The following is a 23,915-nucleotide window of genomic DNA, read 5'->3' on the forward strand; positions in this document are numbered from 1 at the left end:
GATGTAACTCTTCCACAACCAGATGTCTGATCAAGCAACACAGCATGGACATCTGGCTTGTACTTAGTTACATTGATCTTTCCCTTACAGAAATCTCTCTTCTCCACACACCATGACTACAGATGAAAGCAGTAGTAGTTTCCTAACAGAACTGGCTGATCTTGGCCATTGACACTTATTATCTGTTCATCCACTCAGCCTCATTGGTCAGGCATCTTAACCCAGACAGATGTAACTCTTCCACAACCAGATGTCCTGATCAAGCAACACAGCATGAACATCTGGCTTGTACTTTAGTTACATTGATCTTTCACTTACAGAAATCTCTCTTCTCCACACATCATGACTACAGATGAAAGCAGTAGTAGTTTCTAACAGAACTGGCTGATCTTGGCCATGACACTTTATTAGTTCATCCCCTCAGCCTCATCTGGTCAGGCATCTTAACCCAGACAGATGTAACTCTTCCACAACCAGATGTCTGATCAAGCAACACAGCATGAACATCTGGCTTGTACTTTAGTTACATTGATCTTTCACTTACAGAAATCTCTCTTCTCCACACATCATGACTACAGATGAAAGCAGTAATTTCCTAACAGAACTGGCTGATCTTGGCCATTGACACTTTATTATCTGTTCATCCCCTCAGCCTCATCTGGTCAGGCATCTTAACCCAGACAGATGTAACTCTTCCACAACCAGATGTCCTGATCAAGCAACACAGCATGGACATCTGGCTTGTACTTTAGTTACATTGATCTTTCACTTACAGAAATCTCTCTTCTCCACACACCATGACTACAGATGAAAGCAGTAGTTTCCTAACAGAACTGGCTGATCTTGGCCATTGACACTTTATTATCTGTTCATCCACTCAGCCTCATCTGGTCAGGCATCTTAACCCAGACAGATGTAACTCTTCCACAACCAGATGTCCTGATCAAGCAACACAGCATGGACATCTGGCTTGTACTTTAGTTACATTGATCTTTCACTTACAGAAATCTCTCTTCTCCACACACCATGACTACAGATGAAAGCAGTAATTTCCTAACAGAACTGGCTGATCTTGGCCATTGACACTTTATTATCTGTTCATCCCCTCAGCCTCATCTGGTCAGGCATCTTAACCCAGACAGATGTAACTCTTCCACAACCAGATGTCCTGATCAAGCAACACAGCATGAACATCTGGCTTGTACTTTAGTTACATTGATCTTTCCCTTACAGAAATCTCTCTTCTCCACACACCATGACTACAGATGAAAGCAGTAGTTTCCTAACAGAACTGGCTGATCTTGGCCATTGACACTTTATTATCTGTTCATCCACTCAGCCTCATTTGGTCAGGCATCTTAACCCAGACAGATGTAACTCTTCCACAACCAGATGTCCTGATCAAGCAACACAGCATGAACATCTGGCTTGTACTTTAGTTACATTGATCTTTCACTTACAGAAATCTCTCTTCTCCACACATCATGACTACAGATGAAAGCAGTAGTTTCCTAACAGAACTGGCTGATCTTGGCCATTGACACTTTATTATCTGTTCATCCCCTCAGCCTCATCTGGTCAGGCATCTTAACCCAGACAGATGTAACTCTTCCACAACCAGATGTCCTGATCAAGCAACACACAGCATGACATCTGGCTTGTACTTTAGTTACATTGATCTTTCACTTACAGAAATCTCTCTTCTCCACACACCATGACTACAGATGAAAGCAGTAGTTTCCTAACAGAACTGGCTGATCTTGGCCACTGACACTTTATTATCTGTTCATCCACTCAGCCTCATCTGGTCAGGCATCTTAACCCAAACAGATGTAACTCTTCCACAACCAGATGTCCTGATCAAGCAACACAGCATGAACATCTGGCTTGAACTTTAGTTACATTGATCTTTCACTTACAGAAATCTCTCTTCTCCACACACCATGACTACAGATGAAAGCAGTATTTCCTAACAGAACTGGCTGATCTTGGCCACTGACACTTTATTATCTGTTCATCCACTCAGCCTCATCTGGTCAGGCATCTTAACCCAAACAGATGTAACTCTTCCACAACCAGATGTCCTGATCAAGCAACACACAGCATGAACATCTGGCTTGAACTTTAGTTACATTGATCTTTCACTTACAGAAATCTCTCTTCTCCACACACCATGACTACAGATGAAAGCAGTAGTTTCCTAACAGAACTGGCTGATCTTGGCCACTGACACTTTATTATCTGTTCATCCACTCAGCCTCATCTGGTCAGGCATCTTAACCCAAACAGATGTAACTCTTCCACAACCAGATGTCCTGATCAAGCAACACAGCATGAACATCTGGCTTGAACTTTAGTTACATTGATCTTTCACTTACTGAAATCTCTCTTCTCCACACACCATGACTACAGATGAAAGCAGTAGTTTCCTAACAGAACTGGCTGATCTTGGCCACTGACACTTTATTATCTGTTCATCCACTCAGCCTCATCTGGTCAGGCATCTTAACCCAAACAGATGTAACTCTTCCACAACCAGATGTCCTGATCAAGCAACACAGCATGAACATCTGGCTTGCACTTTAGTTACATTGATCTTTCACTTACAGAAATCTCTCTTCTCCACACACCATGACTACAGATGAAAGCAGTAGTTTCCTAACAGAACTGGCTGATCTTGGCCATTGACACTTTATTGTCTGTTCGTCCACTCAGCATCTTGTGATATTCACCATTGATTCAGTAAGATTCATCTACCGAAATATTTCCCATCCACCATGCTTCATCCCATGATTACTATAACTGAACCATAACTCAGTTATCTTGGACTTCATATAACTCTCATTGTTTAAAATATGCCCTTCACCCCAATGTCCGGTTAGTGGTGTTTGTCACATTGGTCACTATCCGAAACATTTCACATGCACATGAGATGAGGTGGTTAAGCATGACCTTCGAATGTTGGGCCTCACAGAGGCAATGACAAAAGACCGAGATCTCTGGAGATATGCTGTGACTGCGAAGACCCGACAAATAACGTGAGTTCATGGCTGTTTCCTACACCAGTTTCACATAGAAGCCCCAGCCCATCCAAAGTACCTTGGATTGCAGAACGACCTGCTGTGCTTACATTGGATTGTAGGGTGACCTGCTGTGCTTGAGGAGACCTATTGAGTCAAGTACATCAACATCAAAATAAAAATCAAATGGAAATTGTAGTTGTGATACCTGTGCTGGTGACATGCAAAAAGCACCATCTGAACGTGGATGGTGCCAGCGCCACCTTGACTGGCTTCTGTGCCAGTGGCACATAAAAAGCACCAACCGATCATGGCCACTGCCAGCCTCCCCTGGCACCTGAGCTGGTGGCACGTAAAAAGCACCCACTACACTCACGGAGTGGTTGGCGTTAGGAAGGGCATCCAGCCGTAGAAACATTGCCAGATCAGACTGGAGCCTGGTGCAGCCTCCTGGCTTCCCAGATCCCCGGTCGAACCGTCCAACCCATGCTAGCATGGAAAACAGACATTAAACGATGATAATGATGATGATGTCACAACTACCAATGCTTGCAATAGTTCACTAAGTAAACTGGTTGATTCTGGCCATTGACACTGGTCAGGCATCTTACTCAGACCAATTCAACTCTCCCAATCCAGATGTCTTGATCATGTGATGCAGAATGAACATCTGGTTTGAGTTTTAATCACATTGGTCTTTTACTAACTGAAATATTTCATTTGTACATGCCACATCTACAGATGATAACAGTATTTCAAGGATATACAAAGTGATTAAGTCGATTACATCAACCCCAGTGCGTAACTGGTACTTAATTTATCGACCCCGAAAGGATGAAAAGCAAAGTCGACCTCGGCGGAATTTGAACTCAGAACGTAACAGTAGACGAAATACCTATTTCTTTATTACCCACAAGGGGCTAAACACAGGGGGAACAAACAAGGACAGACATAGGTATTAAGTCGATTACATCGACCCCAGTTCGTAACTGGTACTTAATTTATCAACCCCGAAAGGATGAAAAGCAAAGTTGACCACGGCGGAATTTGAACTCAGAACGTAACAGTAGACGAAATACCTATTTCTTTACTACCCACAAGGGGCTAAACACAGAGGGGACAAACAAGGACAGACAAACGGATAAAGTCGATTATATCGACCCCAGAGCGTGACTGGTACTTGTTTAATCAACTCCGAAAGGATGAAAGGTAAAGTCGACCTCGGCAGAATTTGAACTGAGAATGTAGCGGCAGGCGAAATACCGCTAAGCATTTCGCCCGGTGTGCTAACGTTTCTGCCAGCTCACCGGTTGATTCTGGCCGCTGACAGTTCATTCTCTGTTCATCTATCAGTTCAGTTGTCTTACTCAGATGAAAGTAACACTTTAATGCCCAATATCCAGACTGAACTACGTGACATGAATGCCTGGCTTGGGTTTTACTCACACCGGCCTTTCATAGACTGAAATATCTCAACAGCACGTGCCAAGACCACAGATGATAGCAGTAGTTCACTAACTAAACTGGTTGATCCTGGTCATTGACAGTTTTCTTTCTGTTTATCCATTCAATATTTAATGATATTCATCATTGATTGAATAAGTTCATCTCCTAAAATAGTTTACATTCAGTAAATCACATCAATGTAAGCTGGGCTTACTCATAGGAGATCCTTTACGACTCTCCACATTGACCCTCGACTCTCCACCCCCACCAAATGAAGTTCAAGAAATCACGGTAGTGGCTGTGCGGTAAGTAGCTTGCTTACCAACCACATGGTCCCGGGTTCAGTCCCACTGCATGGCACCTTGGGCAAGTGTCTTCTTCTTCTATAGCCTCGGGCTGACCAAAGCCTTGTGAGTGGATTTGGTAGACGGAAACTGAAAGAAGCCCGTCGTATATATGTATGTATGTATATATATATATATATATATATATATATATATATATATATATATTTATATATATATAGGAGTGGCTGTGTGGTAAGTAGCTTGCTTACCAACCACATGGTTCCGGTTCAGTCCCACTGCGTGGCACCTTGGGCAAGTTTCTTCTACTATAGCCTCGGGCCGACCAAAGCCTTGTGAGTGGATTTGGTAGACGGAAACTGAAAGAAGCCCGTCATATATCTGTATATATATATATGTATGTGTGTGTATATGTTTGTGTGACTGTTTGTCCCCCCCAACATTGCTTGATAACCGATGCTGGTATGTTTACGTCCCTGTAATTTAGCGGTTCGGCAAAAGAGACCAATAGAATAAGTACTAGGCTTACAAAGAATAAGCTCTGGGGTCGATTTGCTCGACTAAAGGCGGCGCTCCAGCATGGCCGCAGTCAAATGACTGAAACAAGTAAAAGAGTAAACTTAGCGGTTCGGCAAAAGAGACAATAGAATAAGTACTAGGCTTACAAAGAATAAGCTCTGGGGTCGATTTGCTCGACTAAAGGCGGCGCTCCAGCATGGCCGCAGTCAAATGACTGAAACAAGTAAAAGAGTAAACTTAGCGGTTCGGCAAAAGAGACCAATAGAATAAGTACTAGGCTTACAAAGAATAAGCTCTGGGGTCGATTTGCTCGACTAAAGGCGGCGCTCCAGCATGGCCGCAGTCAAATGACTGAAACAAGTAAAAGAGTAAACTTAGCGGTTCGGCAAAAGAGACCAATAGAATAAGTACTAGGCTTACAAAGAATAAGCTCTGGGGTCGATTTGCTCGACTAAAGGCGGCGCTCCAGCATGGCCACAGACAAATGACTGAAACAAGTAAAAGAATAAAAGAAAAGAAAGAAAGAATAAAGATAAAAAAAAACAGAACAAAAAACAAAAACATACCTTGAACAACTCTTCGAGGCGGCTGTCACAGTCGTCAGTGACCTTCAGGTGGTCAAGCATGCAATTTTCCCCAGCCCCCAGATTTATACTGGACATTTGTGGAGAAATTGAAACCGCACTCCCTGCTTTACTGTCGTGTTGACTGTAGTCCTTGTTTGTGGACAGGGATTCATAGAAAACATTCCGTCGGTTTCTTTGCGCGGCAACAGGAGGTGAAAGAGTGGTAGCAGTAGTAGGAGCAGCAGCAGCAGTAGTAGTTGTAGTAGTAGCAGAAGTACCAGAGGCTGTAGTAATAGTAGTAGTAGCAGCAGCGGTAGTAGACATAAGTGAAGAAGCAGCAATAAGCATAGGTGTTTTAGTAGCAGTAGAAGCAGTGGTAACAGCAGCAGTAGCAGTAGTGGTAGTAGTAGTAGCAGCAGTGATGTTGCTGTTAACATTTCTCAAGTTGGAGGTCTTCATTGTCACAGTGCGACTACTGGCACAAGAGCTGCTAGACAGAGAACGCTGGAACAGCCGTGGTCGCACAACAGGGTCCAGCTGTTTGCCAACTTCCCCTTGTCTCTCGGATCGTCTCTTGTGCATGTCCTGCCAACGAAGGAAACAAAACAGAGTGAGACTTTTCAGTAAATTGTGATGACAATAGGTAAGAGAGGACAATAATGGATTGCTCATTAAAACACCTTGATCACTTAAACCCTTTTGTTACCATATTACTCGGCTGGACCCACCAAGCCATTTGATGTTAAAAAACATTATATTATATTTTTATAATTAAATACGATTAGAAATTGGATAAAAAGAATTATTGAAATATTTTGCGTATTGTAGAAATCAAAATCAAAATCAAATTCGATGACTGGCATCCGTGCTACCAAGGTGCAAAGAGCACCATATGAGTGTGATCGTTGACAGAGCGGTTCACCGGCTTCTGTGCCAGTGGCACATAAAAGGCACCATTCAAGTGTGATCGTTACCAGCGTCACCTTACTGGCACTCGAGCCCCGTGCTAGTAGGATGTTAAGAGCACCATCCGAGCATGATCGTTGCCAGAGCGGTTATTTGGCCTCCATGCCAGTGGCACGTAAAAGACACCATTCAAGCATGATTGTTACCAGCATTGTCTTACTGTCACCTGTGCCAGTGGCATGTGTAAAAAGATTTGAGCGAGGTCATTGCCAGTACCACCTGACTGGCCCCCCCTGCTGGTGGCGTGTAAAAGCACCCACTACAATCACGGAGTGGTTGGTGTTAGGAAGGGCATCCAGCTGTAGAAACTCTGCCAAATCAAGATTGGAGCCTGGTGCAGCCATCTGGATCACCAGCCCTCAGTCAAATCGTCCAACCCATATTAGCATAGAAAGCGGACGTTAAACGATGATGATGATGAGGATGATGCAGGTGGTGATGATGATGGTGATGATGATGGTGATGATGATGGTGGTGATGATGATGATGATGATGGTGGTGGTGATGATGATGGTGGTGGTGGTGATGACGACGGTGATGGTGATGATGATGGTGGTGGTGATGATGATGGTGGTGGTGATGATGATGGTGGTGATGATGATGATGATGTTGATGGTGATGATGACGATGGTGGTGGTGGTGACGACGACGACGATGGTGAAGATGATGATGATGATGGTGGTGGTAGTGATGTTGATGATGTTGATGGTGATGATGATATGGTTGATGATGATGATGATGGTGATGGTGTTGATGATGATGATGATGATGATGTTGGTGATGATGATGGTGATGATGGTGGTGATAGTGGTTTTAACGATGATGGAGGAAGACAACGGAGATGATAGTGAAAACAATTATAAAGTAATTAATGCTTACCTGTATCGCTTTCTGACGACTCTCCTTCGCCCGGATCTCCTTCAGTATTTCTCTCTCTGTTGCCTTGTCCTTCTTCCTCAGCGCCTCGTCCCTTTCCTCTCGCTGCTGCTGGATAATCTCCTGCCTCTTCTGCATCAACAACCTCTTCATCGCAGCCTCGCATGCCTTCCTACGCACCCTGTGCCGCCGGTACCATTGCTGGATCATCGTCGCCGCCGTTGCTTCACTCATCAGCGTCCCCGCTTGGGCGTTGGCCGTCAAATTTGCCGATGACGGATTGGACATCATACTGACGACGGCATTGACAGGGGATGGACTTTTAAGCCAGGACGACGGGGCTGCATTTGTATTGCTGTTGACATAGTTGACGCGGTTCGATTCAGAACTGGAGAGGTGGGCCATGAAGGCTGATTTGTTGCTGCCTGCGTGGCTGTGGCTTGATCGCATGGATGCTGCACTGTTGATGCGGTTTACGGACGACATGGACTTGGAAAACAAGTTCGGAGGTTCTGATTGGTTAGAATCCTTTCTGACCTAAAAAGAAACCCCAAAGGAATATATATATACACATATATATATATTTATATATAAGGGGTGGCTTATCCTGTTCAGGTTATATTATTAGCATTATCCTGCGTTTGAGAATTTAAAATCACTTCTTTAACTTTCTAAGACATCCCAATGCTTCTAAAGCAACTTAATTTGTTTGTTTACTTTCATCACAATTTTAATATATGTATGTATATATATATATATATATAACTTATAAATATGGGCAAATTAAAAAATTTTCTAATGCCAAATATGCCAAAAATTAGACACATTGTCCATAACCATTATAATTTTTTGTGAAAAATTATAATGGTTAAGGACAATGTGTCTAATTTTTGGCATATTTGGCATTAGAAAATTTTTTCGTTTGCCCTCATTTATAAGTTGTTTATAGATTTAACCGTTAAAGGTATTTTTTAATATGCTGGTCATTGATAAAATTTTTTTTCGAAAAAATTTTATCCTACATTAAATATATATATATAAGTCTACATACATACACACACACATATATATTATGTATATATATCAATAAAAAAATCAATGGAAATTGTAGTTGTGATACCAGTGCTGGTGGCACGTAAAAAGATCCATCCGAACGTTGCTGTTGGCAGCTCCGCCTCGACTGGCCTCCGTGCTGGTGGCACGTAAAAAACACCAACCGATCGTGGCCATTGACAGCCTCCCCTGGTACTTGTGCCGGTGGCACGTAAAAAGCACCCACTACACTCACGGAGTGGTTGGCGTTAGGAAGGGCATCAAGCAGTAGAAACACTGCCAGATCAGACTGGAGCCTGGTGCAGCCTTCTGGCTTCCCAGACTCCGGTCGAACCGTCCAACCCATGCTAGCATGGAAAATGGACGTTAAACGATGATGATGATGATGATGAATATATATATGTAATTCATAGATGAGCTCCAGGTATTCTCCAAATAGAAATATAATATACTCAGAGTGCTCAGGTGATTTAAACTTGTGCCGGTACAGAAGTAAATGTAAGGATAAGCAGATTAGACATAAAAATATAAAGTATATTTAACCCTTTAGTGTTCAGATTACTCTGTTAAATGTAATTCTTTTTCACTCAAATTGTTTTGAATTAATCATGCATTATGTTATATCTTTGAGGTTTCAATGATGTAATTGTCTATTTTTAGAATGTCAATGTAGGTTAGGTGTAAGAGGCTGGATATGGCCAGTTTGAATATAAAACATGTAGAATATCTGGGCCAGATATGGCCAGTTTAAACATTAACCCCTTACCCAACAATTATTTTGAAAATAAATGTATTTTTTCAGACATATTTTTTAATTGTTTTAATTTACTATGTTTTGAATGGTGATTTCGAGGTATATTTCAAACCTTATTTATTATGAATTTTAATTCAATAATATTGATTTTAAATTACCGCTTTGGGCAGAAACGAGTTAACCCGTTTTTAGACGAAGGAACTCATTTGCTGTCGATTTTGGCAAGTCTATCTTTTGACGAATTAACTCGCCAGAGATAGAAAAAAACGATTTCGGTCAAAACGCATATATTCGTTTCTGCTGGGTAAGGGGTTAAAGAGTTTCATGAGAAAAATGTTAGAGAAATGTTGAATTTACCTGGTTAATAGGTGCTTTGGATTTGAAATTTTGGTAGGAATTTTCAATGCTGGATAAGGAGGCTTTGGCCTGTGGTGACATGGCTTGGGATGTCATGTTATTGGCAATGCTTGTGAGACTGCGTGGTGTGTTGCAGGAACTGCTCAGCATGGTGCGGTGGCTGTTCAGTGCATCATCCATTCCAGAGAAAACACTGAAGGGTTTCTGGTTATCGGATAAGCTGGAATGAGAAAGAATAAGCTTCTATAATAATAATAATAATAATAATAAATGTAAATTCTGTCTGTGTGTCCATCTGTCTAGGACCTCTGGATCTCGGTCTACATTCGCTCTAGATAACTTTATTGGCCACACAGGGCTGAACCTGGAGGGGACAAATACAAATGTAGGGCTTTTTCTTTTTGAAAATGAAAAAAAAAGGGGGAAAAAACGAGAAAAAAAAATTCTAATCAAAAGGGATCACTCTCTTATTCCTTACTCTTTAGCTTGTTTCAGTCATTTGACTGCGGCCATGCTGGAGCACCGCCTTTAGTCGAGCAAATCGACCCCCCAGGACTTATTCTTTGTAAGCCTAGTACTTATTCTATCGGTCTCTTTTGCCGAACCACTAAGTTACGGGGGGACGTAAACACACCAGCATCAGTTGTCAAGCGATGTTGGGGAGACAAACACAGACACACAAACATATACATGCACATACATACATATACACTCACACACACACATATATATATATATAGTTAATCCAAACATGAAAGCACAAAAAAACACAACAACGTGGAACAAATATAGTAAGTATTATTGGACGCTCAGGAAAGAAGGAGGGTTTAACGTTTCGAGCGGAGCTCTTCGTTGGAAGCATAGGAGAAGGAAAGATCCAGAGAAGAGAAGACAGAGGAAAAAAAATCGCCAACGGTACACACGCAGTCACACACACACATATATATATATATATATATATATATATATATATACATATATATACATATAAACGACGGGCTTCTTTCAGTTTCTATCTACCAAATCCACTCACAAGGCTTTGGTCAGCCTGCGACTATATTAGAAGACACTTGCTCAAGGTGCCACGCAGTGGGACTGAACCCGGAACCATGTGGTTCGTAAGCAAGCTACTTACCACACAGCCACTCCTACGCCTACATATATATGACGGGCTTCTTTCAGTTTCCGTCTACCAAATCCACTCACAAGGCTTTGGTCGACCTGAGGCTATAGTAGAAGACACTTGCCCAAGGTGCCATGCAGTGGGACTGAACCCGGAACCATGTGATTCGTAAGCAAGCTACTTACCACACAGCCACTCCTACGCCTACAGATATACATATATACGACGGGCTTCTTTCAGTTTCCGTCTACCAAATCCACTCACAAGGCTTTGGTCAGCCTGTGGCTATAGCAGAAGACACTTGCTCAAGGTGCCACGCAGTGGGACTGAACCTGAAACCATGTGGTTTGTAAGCAAGCTACTTACCACACAGCCACTCCTACGCCTATTATAGTTATACTATTTAACTCTCTCTAGTTTGGCACTGCAGGCCCAAATAGCCCTCCACTTGAGCCAGCATTTAAGTCTGTACGGGGTGTGGCTTTTAACCTAGTCTATAATAATAAATGCAAAATTCTGTCTGTCCATTTCTCTGAGACTCCTGTATTGCAGTCTACATCTGCTCTGCATAAACATATTATACCTATTTCTTTACTGCCCACATAGAGAGGACAAACAAGGACAGACAAAGGGATTAAGTCGATTATATTGACCCCAGTGCGTAACTGGTAGTTAATTTATCGACCCCAAAGGGATGAAAGGCAAATTCGACCTCGGCGGAATTTGAACTCAGAACAATAGCGGCAGACGAAATACCTTTTTCTTTACTACCCACAAGGGGCTAAACATAAAGGGGACAAACAAGGACAGACAAAGAGATTAAGTCAATTATATTGACCCCAGTGCATAACTGGTACTTAATTTATCGACCCCGAAGGGATGAAAGGCAAATTCGACCTCGACGGAATTTGAACTCAGAACGTAGCGGCAGACGAAATACCTATTTCTTTACTACCCACAAGGGGGTAAACATAGAGAGGACAAACAAGGACAGACAAAAAGATTAAGTCGATTATATTGACCCCAGTGTGTAACTGGCAATTATTTTATCAACCCCGAAAGGATGAAAGGCAATGTTGACCTCGGCGGAATTTGAACTCAGAACATAGCGGCAGACGAAATACCTATTTCATTACTACCCACAAGGGGGTAAACATAGAGAGGATAAACAAGGACAGACAAAGGGATTAAGTCGATTATATTGACCCCAATGCGTAACTGGTACTTAATTTATCGACCCCGAAGGAATGAAAGGCAAATTCGACCTCGGCAGAATTTGAACTCAGAACGTAGCGGCAAATGTAATACCGCTAAGCATTTCACCCAGCATGCTAACGTTTCTGCCAGCTCGCACAGACATATTATACCGTTTTGGAATCGAGATGATCCCGGGATTGAAAGTCTGCCCTTCATTGGAATCTTATTTAACAGCATCTGGGTTGCTATTTCTAGCAGGTAAAGCGACCGTGTGAAGTTTCAAAGCCATAATATTTAAAGAGATAGGTAAACGGTTTACAAGAGTTACCTCCCTTAGCTTGAAGCTTTACTAAGGTATTTGGTGGTTGTTTTAACTATTACAGTCATCAGACTGCGGTCATGCTGGGGCAACACCTTGAGTAATTTTAATTGAACAAATCGACACCAGTTCTTTCCTTTTTATGCCTGGTACTTTTTTTTTATTGGCCTCTTTCGCCAAACCTCTAAGTTACGTGAACGTAAACACACCAACACCGGTTACCAAGTAGTGGTAAGGGACAAACACAGACACACAGCCACAATATATATATATATTCTTTTACTTGTTTCAGTCATTTGACTGCGGCCATGCTGGAGCACCGCCTTTTAGTCAAAGAAATCGACCCCCAGGACTTGTTCTTTGTAAGCCTGGTACTTATTCTATCGGTCTTTTTTGCTGAGCCACTAAGTTATGGGGAAGGTAAACAACACACCTACATCAGTTGTCAAGCGTTGGTGATGGGGGGGGGGACAAACACAAACATATATATGCACATACATACATATATACGACGGGCTTCTTTCAGTTTCCCTCAACTAAATCCATTCACAAAAATATACGAACATACATACATACATACATATATATATATATCCAAGCGTGGCCGTTTGCCAGCCTCGTCTGGCACCTGTGTCGGTGGCACATAAAATCACCCACTACACTCTCGGAGTGGTTGGCGTTAGGAAGGGCATCCAGCTGTAGAAACACTGCTAGATCAGACTGGAGCCTGGTGCAGCCTTCGGGCTCCCCAGACCCCAGTTGAACCGTCCAACCCATGCTAGCATGGAAAGCGGACGTTAAATGATGATGATGATGATGATGATGATATATATATATATATATATACGACGGGCTTCTTTCAGTTTCCAAATCCACTTGCCAAATCCACTTGCCCAAGGTGCTACGCAGTGGGACTGAACCCGGAACAATGTGGTTGGTAAGCAAGCTACTTACCACACAGCCACTCCTGCGCCTATGTTGTCTATTTTTTCTCTTAATTCCTTACATGTTCCTCTCCAATTCTGAGAGCTCGTGTATTTGTGTGTCTGTGTGTCCATTTGACTGCAACTGTATGTGTCTATGTCTGTAGGTTTCCGTAATTCTGGGTTATCTCGTTTCTGATCTGCATGACTCTGTCCTTCTAATTCTTTTACAGGTAATTCCACTGGAAGAACATAGCTTAGTGGTTACAGGTGTTGGAGTCATGGTCTTAAGATTGTGGTTTCAATCCCTAGTCTGGGTGACACATTGTATTCTTGAGCAAAACACTTCATTTCACATTGTTCCAGCCTATTTAACAGGTGTGAGTATAATTTTGTTGGTAAGGTGTAAGGGCCACAAGGGTCAAATTGAGGTCGGATATACTCACCTATTTTTGGGGCTGAATGTTCTGGCTGCTTTGTTGAGGGAACGAGATAGTATCTCATCCACTTTCAGTTCAGCAATGGAATCGTCCGAGCTGAAACTGACCCCATTCAGGTAATGTATGTCTGCTGGGATGTCATCAGTCAGGTCGTCTTTGGCCAGCGGTTGACGTGGAGTGGTCTGAGTACTGGACATTGGCGACCTCGCAAATGGGCGTATGTCCTGATGATAATAATAATAATAATAATAATAATAATAATAATAATGATTTTAAATTTTTCCACAAGGGCAGCAATTTTGGGGGAGGGAATGAGTTGGACCTCAGTGTCCAACTTGTATTTATTTTATTGACCCCTAAAAGATGAAAGGTAAAGTCGACCTCGGCAGAATTTGAACTCAGAATGTAGTGATGGAATGATAATAATAATATAATAATAATAATAATGATTTTAAATTTTTCCACAAGGGCAGCAATTTTGGGGGAGGGGACGAGTTAATTACTACATCGACCCCAGCGTTCAGCTGGTACTGATTTTATCAACCCTGAAAGGATGTAAGACAAAGTCAACCTCGGCGAAATTTGAACTAAGAATGCAAGGATGGACCAAATACTGCTAAGCATTTTGCCCGGTGTGCCAACGATTCTACCAGCTTGCTGCCCAATAATAATATAATAATAATAATAATATAATAATAATAATAATAATAATAATAATAATGATTTTAAATTTTTCCACAAGGGCAGCAATTTTGGGGGAGGGAATGAGTTGGACCTCAGTGTCCAACTTGTATTTATTTTATTGACCCCTAAAAGATGAAAGGTAAAGTCGACCTCGGCAGAATTTGAACTCAGAATGTAGTGATGGAATGATAATAATAATAATAATAATAATAATAATGATTTTAAATTTTTCCACAAGGGCAGCAATTTTGGGGGAGGGGACGAGTTAATTACTACATCGACCCCAGCGTTCAGCTGGTACTGATTTTATCAACCCTGAAAGGATGTAAGACAAAGTCAACCTCGGCGAAATTTGAACTAAGAATGCAAGGATGGACCAAATACTGCTAAGCATTTTGCCCGGTGTGCCAACGATTCTACCAGCTTGCTGCCCAATAATAATAATAATAATATAATAATAATAATAATAATAATAATAATAATAATAATCATCATCATCGTCTAACGTCCGTTTTCCGTGCTAGCACGGGTTGGCCGGTTCGACCGGGGTCTGGGAAGCCAGGAGGCTGCACCAGGATCCAGTCTGATCTGGAAGTGTTTCTACAGCTGGATGCCCTTCCTACTGCCAACCACTCCGTGAGTTTAGTGGGTGCTTTTTACGGGCCACCGGCACAGGGGCCAGGGGAGTCTGGCAGCGGCCATGATCGGTCGGTGCTTTTTACGTGCCACTGGCACAGAAGCCAGTCAAGGCGGCGCTGGCATCAGCCACGTTCGGATGGTGCTTTTTACGTGCCACCGGCACAAAAATAATAATAATAATCATAATAATAATAAATGCCCTTATGCAGTACCAGGCAGTGGCTCCTGATCTTAACTGATTGGAAGTGTTATCATGTACATTGTTTTGTCTTGGTATAAAAGAGGGTCTACAGCAAATATTCTGCTCAATACTACAGATTTGCTTGTCAGTTGTTTGACTGTAACCAGTTGAGCATGTCCCTTAGTGGCTGATGATATGTGCATCTCTGATCACGAGCAGAAGTAGTGGGGGAGCATCATAGCCATGTGTTGAGAAGGATTCTTTGGGGTTTGAACAATTCACCTGTGGAAACATGGGTGTTTTGTTCAACATACTTAAACAATCCTTATTCAGGGAACTTTTGAGTGGAATGGGCTACTCAACCTGAAGAAAATTCTAACTGGGCCCCACCTGCAAGGTCATGCGCTGTTTATCTTCATATGAGATCACCATGTTGCGCACATATGGTTGTGATGCATGTGCCTGGTGTACCCTTATCAGATGGGTAGTCATGATGGGTATACTGGGCTTTGTATATTTTACCCCAGTGTCACTTTGATGGCATGCACTGCTCTCTCACTCAATAATAATAATAATAATAATAATAATAATAATGATAATCCTTTCTATTATAGACACAACGCCTGAAATTTTGGGGGGGTGTAAGGGAAATAAGGGGTTAGAGAAGCAAGGAGGCATAGTGACAGAGAATTAAGGAGACGGCAGTAGGGAACAAGACAACAGAGACAGAGGGACAGTGAGACAAAAATGAGAGAGATAGAGAAGCAAGGGGACAGCATTAGGAAGCAAAGAAAAAGAGAGACAGGGTGGTAAGGGGTTAGAGGGGCAGGGAGACATAGAGACAGAGAGAGACATAGAGACAAAGAGAGACATTGAGACAGAGAGACAGTGAGACACAATAATACAACAGTAATAGACTCACAGTGTTGAGATGTTGCGAAGGCTTCTTCGATCGAGCAGAGGTCGGCTTCTGCTTCTGTTTGTTGTTGTCACCAAACATTGAGGTGAACACATCACTGTAAGAGAGAGAGAGAGAGAGAGAGAGAGAGAGAATGATCAAAGACGTTCCAGCTGTGACCATCCCATCTTTTATTGAGACATAGTGTATCTAGGAGTACATTATCTAATGTATAGTATAACAGTATTAGTGGCTATAATTATTGTTGTTTAACCCCAGGTCAGTCTTGGTCCAGACAGACCTATGATTACAGATGTTCCAAATGTGACCATCCCATCGTTCATTCAGGCATAGTGTGTCTAGGACTACATTATCTAATGTATAGTATAGTAGTTAGTGTTAGTGGCTATAGGTGTTTTTGTTGTTTAGCCCCAGGTCAGCTCTGATCCAGTAGACCTATGATCAAAGACGTTCCTGCTGTGACCATCCCATCTTATTCAGGCATAGAGTATCTAGGACTACTTTATCTAATGTATAGTATAGCAGTTAGTATTAGTGGTTATAGTTGTATAGTCCAAGGTCAGTTCTGATCCAGTAGACCTATGATCAAAGACGTTCCTGCTGTGACCATCCCATCTTTTATTCAGACATAGTGTATCTAGGACTACATTATCCAAAGTACAGTATAGCAATTAGTGTAAGAGGCTTTAAGTGTTGTTTAACCTCATACCAGTTCTTACCCAGTAAACCTATGATCAAAGACGTTCCAGCTGTGACCATCCCATCTTTGATTCAGACATAGTGTATCTCGGACTATTTTATCTAATGTATAGTACAATAATTAGTATTAGTGGCTATAGTTGGTGTTGATGATGATATTGTTGTTGTTAAGCCCCAGGTCAGTCCTAATCCAGTAGACCTATGATCAAAGATGTTCCAGCTGTGACCATCACATCTTTTATTCACACATAGTGTATCTGGGACTACATTATCTAATGTACAGTGTAGTGGTGAGTATTAATGGCTAGAGTTGTTACTGTTTAGCCCTGGGTCAATCCAGATCCAGACAGACCTATGATTAAAGACATTCCAGCTGTGACCATCTCATCGTCTATTCAGACACAGTGTACCTAGGACTATATTTATTCTTTTATTCATTTCAGTCATTTGACTGTGGCCATGCTGGAGCGCCGCCTTTAGTCAAGCAAATTGACCCCAGGACTTATTCTTTGTAAGCCAGTACTTATTCTATCGGTCTCTTTTGCCGAACCACTAAGTGACAGGAACGTAAACACACCAGCATCAAAGTCAAGCGATGTTGGGACACACACACACACACACACAAACATATACATACACATACATATATGTGTGTGGTGCTTTTTATGTGCCACCGGCACAAGGGCCAGAGGAGGCTGGCAACGGCCACGATTGGTTGGTGCATTTTATGCGCCACCGGCACAGGTATCACGTGTATTTATTATTGATTTGGTAGGGTGTTGAAGGTGGAGGCGCGTGGCTTAGTGGTTAGGGTGTCAGCACCATGATCGTAAGATTGTGGTTTCGATTCCTGGACTGGGCGATGTGTTGTGTTTTTGAGCAAAACACTTTATTTCACGTTGCTCCAGTCCACTCAGCTGGCAAAAATGAGTAACGCTGCGATGGACTAGCGTCCCGTCCAGCTAGGGAACACATATGCCATAGAAACTAGGAAACCGGGCCCATGAGCCTGGCTAGGCTTTAAAAGAGCGCAAGAAGAAGAAAAGGGTGTTGAAGGAGAAGCAAGGTGTCTTGCTATAGAGATGATTCATAGCTACCCCGCATTCATATAAGGGTGGGAGGGAGTATCTGGGAGAAAGGTAAGATGGTATGAAAAGGGTACTAGTGTAACAACCCTCAAGTAGAGATGACACAAGCAATGGTTCGGGATGAGGGAAGCAGTTATAAAAGTGTAAGGGGATAGTACCCGATGGCTAGAGATGGGACTAGAAGGGGTAGAATAAAGAATAAAGAAATAGTCAACACTTTCCATTGACAAGTGAGAATATGATACAAGAGCGGTTTGGTGATACCAATACTTACCTTCTGGGAGGTTTGGCATAGTTTGTGTTGCTTTTGGTACCAGTGACTGACCTTGAGACAGACGACTGAAAGAGGTTGTGCACTGGGCTGCTGGGATCTGGAATCAGAAAATGGAAAATGTATCTGGATCTGTTCCTTCTAAAATGGGTGCTCAGAGTGATGTCAGGAGTGCATGGAATATATACATGCAGATATATATATAGTAATAATATTATTAAAAATAAAAGTAGGGAATATAATTCCAAACTTACAGGGAAAAATTCAATTCAGTAATTCCAAATCAAATTTCACAATATATAATATAAGTATATAATTAAAAGAAATAACCTCTATTAAGTAATTCAATAGTGAAAGACTTATCTATATCATATAGAAACATTAAATATACTATAATAAATATTATTCAAAACATCACTAAATAAAATAAACATTGAATTGACTACGTGCGTTTTGTGACTATATGTTTAAATCGATAATAATAATATCAATACTATTTAAATTAATTTGATTTAAAAATATAGCCACTCTTCAGGTCTAAAGTAATAATAAAATAAATGTAGGTATGTTAATATATAATAAATAAATATAGAAATATACATATCTTAACTATAAATAATCGAATAAATGATTATGATGATCATCATCATTTAACGTCCGCTTTCCATGCTAGCATGGGTTGGACATAACAATATTAATGAAAAATAAAATCATAACTTATTTTATTGAAGAATTCCAGTTAACTCAGATATATATATATATATATATATATATATATATATTAAAATCATAACTAAGGGTATCTAAGAGATACCACCATGCTTGAAATAGCAGTCAAAACCTGACTCTAAAACCACATTATGTATTTAATACAGGACAAGATGAAAAGACAAATACAGGCCCAGCATCCAAAGATCTTTTCTCACCACTTCATCCCACATCTTCCTGGGTCTACCTCTTCCACAGGTACCCTCCACACTTAGAGCTTGGCATTTCTTCATGTGTGGAGGCACATGGCCTAGTGGTTAGAGCAGTGGACTCGCAGCCGAGGGATCGCGTGTTTGAATCTCAGACCAGGCGATGTGCGTTTATGAGTGAAACACCTAAGCTCCATGCGGCTCCGGCAAAAAGAATAGCGAAATTCTGCTGACTTTTTTACCACAACTTTCTCTCACTCTTACCTCCTGCATCTAGCAGCTCACATGTGACAGACCGGTGTCCCATCCAGGTGGGGAACCTATACGTCAATTAAACCAGGAAACCGGCCCTAATGAGCCAGGTATGGCTCAAGAAGGAACAAATGACAACAACACTTCTTTATGCATTGATATAGGAGTGGCTGTGTGGTAAGTAGATAGCTTACCAACCACATGGTTCTGGGTTCAGTCCCACTGCGTGGCACCTTGGGCAAGTGTCTTCTACTATAGCCTCGAGCCGACCAAAGCCTTGTGAGTGGATTTGGTAGACGGAGACTGATAGAAGCCCGTCATATATATGTATATATATATATATATATATATATATATATATATGTGTGTGTGTGTGTGTGTGAGTGTGTGTGTGTTTGTGTATCTGTGTTTGTTCCCTCAACATCGCTTGACAACCGATGCTGGTGAGTTCATGTCCCCATAACTTAGCGATTCGGCAAAAGAGACTGATAGAATAAGTACTAGGCTTACAAAGAATAAGTCCTGGGGTCGATTTGCTCGACTAAAGGCAGTGCTCCAGCATGGCCACAGTCAAATGACTGAAGCAAGTAAAAGAGTAAAGAGTAAGATGCAAATCACCACACCTCCCTATCGCTTGTCATCCCCTCTGTGAGGCCCAGTGTCTGAAGATCCTCTCTCACCACTTCGTCCCATGTCTTTCTGCCTTTACCCCTTCCACTGCTTTCCTCCTCAATTAGAGCTCATCACTTCTTTACCCAGCTGTCCTCATCCATACGCACCACATGTCAAAACCAACGCAGTCTTCTCTCTTGCACACAACATCCGATGTCTCTTATACCCAGTTTTCTTCTTAAAATCATTTACCCTCTGTCATGCATGCACACGGACATTACCCATCCAGTGGAGTGCAAGTCCTCTGTCGTCAAAGCCCTTGTACATAAACAAGAGTCTACTAAGAATGTTGGCTTTACCTGTCTTCCTTCTTGAGGATTCAGAAATCAGTGAGGTATTGCTTTTAGCAGACAAGGGCCGTTTCTATGGAAACAGAAAGGAAAAATAAATAATAAAATTGCTTCAACATTATTAATATTTAACAAATTACATGTGAAAAAATTTATGTAGTTTGTATCATCATCATCATCATCATCATCATTTAACGTCTGTTTTCCATGCTAGCATGGGTTGAACGGTTTTGACTGAGGGCTGGTGAACCAGATAGCTGCACCAGGCTCCAGTCTTGATCTGACAGAGTTTCTACAGCTGGATGCCCTTCCTAACGCCAACCACTCCGAGAGTGTTGTGGGTGCTTTTTACGTGCCACCTGCATGGGAGCCAGTCAGGTGGTACTGGCAATAACCTCGCTCGAATCTTTTTACACGTGCCACTGGCACAGGTGCCAGTGAAGCGACGTTGGTAACGATCACGCTCGAATGGTGCCCTTTTACATACCAAGGGTACGGAAGCCAGTTGGCTGCTCTGGCAACGATCACAACGTATATATTGCTTAAGTGTTTGTTCAGGACAGGCAGTCTACAAGCTCATATTAGTTACTAGTATTGATTGAGCTATTATAATGTTATCACTTTCCAGTCAGCACAGGGTTATCTCTCTTAGGTATCCGCTACTGAGGAGGGCACAATGAACCAGAATTGCCTCAAAGGATCCAATAGAGGGGACCACTGAGCTGATATTGAAGCGAGAATTTTTTCTTCACAATAAACTGCAATGAAATTATCTTCATAGTTAAAATTTCACAAACATATGCGATAGCACATGGGAAAACTTGTCAGATCATCATCATCATCATCATCGGTTAACATCCGCTTTCCATGCTAGCATGGGTTGGACAATTTGACTGAGGGCTGGCGAACCAGATGGCTGCGCCAAGCTCCAATCTGATCTGGCAGAGTTTCTATACCTGGATGCCCTTCCTAATGCCAACCACTCCGAGAGTGTAGTGGGTGCTTTTAAAGTGCCACCGGCGCGAGGGCCAGTCTGGCGGTACTGGCAACGGCCACGCTCAAAAAATGGTGTTTTTTATGTGCCACCTGCACAGGAGTCAGTCCAGCAGCACTGGCAACAACCTCACTCGAATGTTTTGTTCACATGCCACCGGCACTGCTAAATAAACACTTGACAACTGGTGTTGGTTTGTTTCTGTTCTATAATTCTTCAGTTTGGTAAAAAAAAAAAGACTGATAAAATAAGTTCAAAACTTGAAAGTACTGGGGCTGGTTTGTTTGACTAAAGAAGAACCCCTGCAAGGCATTGCTCCAGCATGGCCGCAGTCCAATCAAGGAAACAAGTAAGAAATAGAAAATAATAATTTACAAAGGAGTGGTTGTGTGGTGAGAAGTTTGCCTCCTAACCACATGGTTCCAGGTTCAGTCCCACTTTGAGGCCCTTGAGCAAGTATCTTCTACTATGGCCTCCGGCTGATCAAAGCCTTGTGAGTGGATTTGGTAGATGGAAATTGAAAGAAGCCCATCATATATATATATATATATTGGGCCTCACAGAGGCAATGATGAAAGACCGAGATCTCTGGAGATATGTTGTGACTGTGAAGACCCGATAAATAACGTGAATACATGGCTGTTTCCTGCAACAGCTTCACACAGCAGCCCCAGACCATCCAAAGTACCTTGGATCGCAGGATGGCCTGCTGTGTTTACCTTAGATCAGTGCTTTTCAAACTTTTTGCTGGAGCGGAACCTCAAGGAAACATTCCACTGGTTCGAGGAACCCCTGTGCAATAATTTAATAGTCTTATGCACACATATCCCCCCTACATGGCCTTGCTTTTTGCTTTTTGAGCCAAAAAATTAACTAACTAAAATATCTGCACAGGAGAATTACAAATTACTGCCGATTTTAGCAGTTTTGTAACTTCTTGCGGAACACCTGCACTGTACTGGCGGAATCCTAAGGTTCCGTGGAACCCTGGTTGAAAACCACTGCCTTAGATCATAGGGCGACCGGCTGTGCTTGATGAGACCTACTGAGTCAAGTACATCAACATCAAAATAAACATCAAGTGGAAATTGTAGTTGTGATACCTGTGCCGGTGGCACATAAAAAGCACCATCCGAACGTGGCCGATGCCAGTGCCACCTCGACTGGCTTCCATGCTGGTGGCATATAAAAAGCACCAACCGATCATGGCTGGTGGCATGTAAAAAGCACCATCCGAACGTGGCCGATGCCAGCACAGCCTTGACTGGCATCCGTGCCGGTGGCATATAAAAAGCACCAACCGATCATGGCTGGTGGCATGTAAAAAGCACCATCCGAACGTGGCCGATGCCAGCACAGCCTTGACTGGCATCCGTGCCGGTGGCATATAAAAAGCACCAACCGATCATGGCTGGTGGCATGTAAAAAGCACCATCCGAACGTGGCCGATGCCAGTGCCACCTCGACTGGCTTCCATGCTGGTGGCATATAAAAAGCACCAACCGATCATGGCTGGTGGCATGTAAAAAGCACCATCCGAACGTGGCCGATGCCAGCACAGCCTTGACTGGCATCCGTGCCGGTGGCATATAAAAAGCACCAACCGATCATGGCTGGTGGCATGTAAAAAGCACCATCCGAACGTGGCCGATGCCAGCACAGCCTGACTGGCATCCATGCCGGTGGCATATAAAAGCACCAACCGATCATGGCTGGTGGCATGTAAAAAGCACCATCCGAACGTGGCCGATGCCAGCACAGCCTTGACTGGCATTCCGTGCCGGTGGCATATAAAAAGCACCAACCGATCAGGCTGGTGGCATGTAAAAAGCACCATCCGAACGTGGCCGATGCCAGCACAGCCTTGACTGGCATCCGTGCTGGTGGCAGATAAAAAAGCACCAACGATCATGGCTGGTGGCAGTATAAAAAGCACCATCCGAACGTGGCCGATGCCAGCACAGCCTTGACTGGCATCCGTGCCGGTGGCATATAAAAAGCACCAAACCGATATGGTCTGGTGGCATGTAAAAAGCACCATCCGAACGGGACGTGGCCGATGCAAGCACAGCCTTGACGGCATCCGTGCCGGTGCATATAAAAAGCACCAACCGATCATGGCTGGTGGCATGTAAAAAGCACCATCCGAACGTGGCCGATGCCAGCACAGCCTTGACTGGCATCCGTGCAGGTGGCATATAAAAAGCACCAACGATCATGGCTGGTGGCATGTGTAAAAAGCACCATCCGAACGTGGCCGATGCAGCACAGCCTTGACTGGCATCCGTGCCGGTTGGCATATAAAAAGCCACAAACCGATCATGGCTGGTGCATGTAAAAGCACCATCCGAACGTGGCCGATGCCAGCACAGCCTTGACTGGCATCCGTGCCGGGGCATATAAAAAGCACAACCGATCATGGCTGGTGGCATGTAAAAAGCAAAT

The 23,915-nt window shown here is 42.7% G+C and overlaps 1 protein-coding gene across 1 annotated transcript in view; it reads right to left on the reverse strand.

The window, feature by feature from the left end:
- Window positions 1-23,915, reverse strand: part of LOC115225097 (serine-rich adhesin for platelets) — a 74,929-nt gene that overhangs the window by 34,129 nt on the left and 16,885 nt on the right. The window contains exons 3-9 of the mRNA XM_029796024.2: window positions 20,486-20,549; window positions 18,349-18,445; window positions 16,291-16,384; window positions 13,871-14,088; window positions 9,863-10,082; window positions 7,702-8,235; window positions 5,857-6,441 (exon numbers count right to left, since the gene is read on the reverse strand). Coding sequence (XP_029651884.1) covers window positions 5,857-6,441; window positions 7,702-8,235; window positions 9,863-10,082; window positions 13,871-14,088; window positions 16,291-16,384; window positions 18,349-18,445; window positions 20,486-20,549 — 1,812 coding nt within the window. The remainder of the gene's footprint in view (window positions 1-5,856; window positions 6,442-7,701; window positions 8,236-9,862; window positions 10,083-13,870; window positions 14,089-16,290; window positions 16,385-18,348; window positions 18,446-20,485; window positions 20,550-23,915) is intronic.

This window comes from Octopus sinensis, linkage group LG27 (assembly GCF_006345805.1).
Source record: "Octopus sinensis linkage group LG27, ASM634580v1, whole genome shotgun sequence".
NCBI lineage: Eukaryota > Metazoa > Mollusca > Cephalopoda > Octopoda > Octopodidae > Octopus > Octopus sinensis.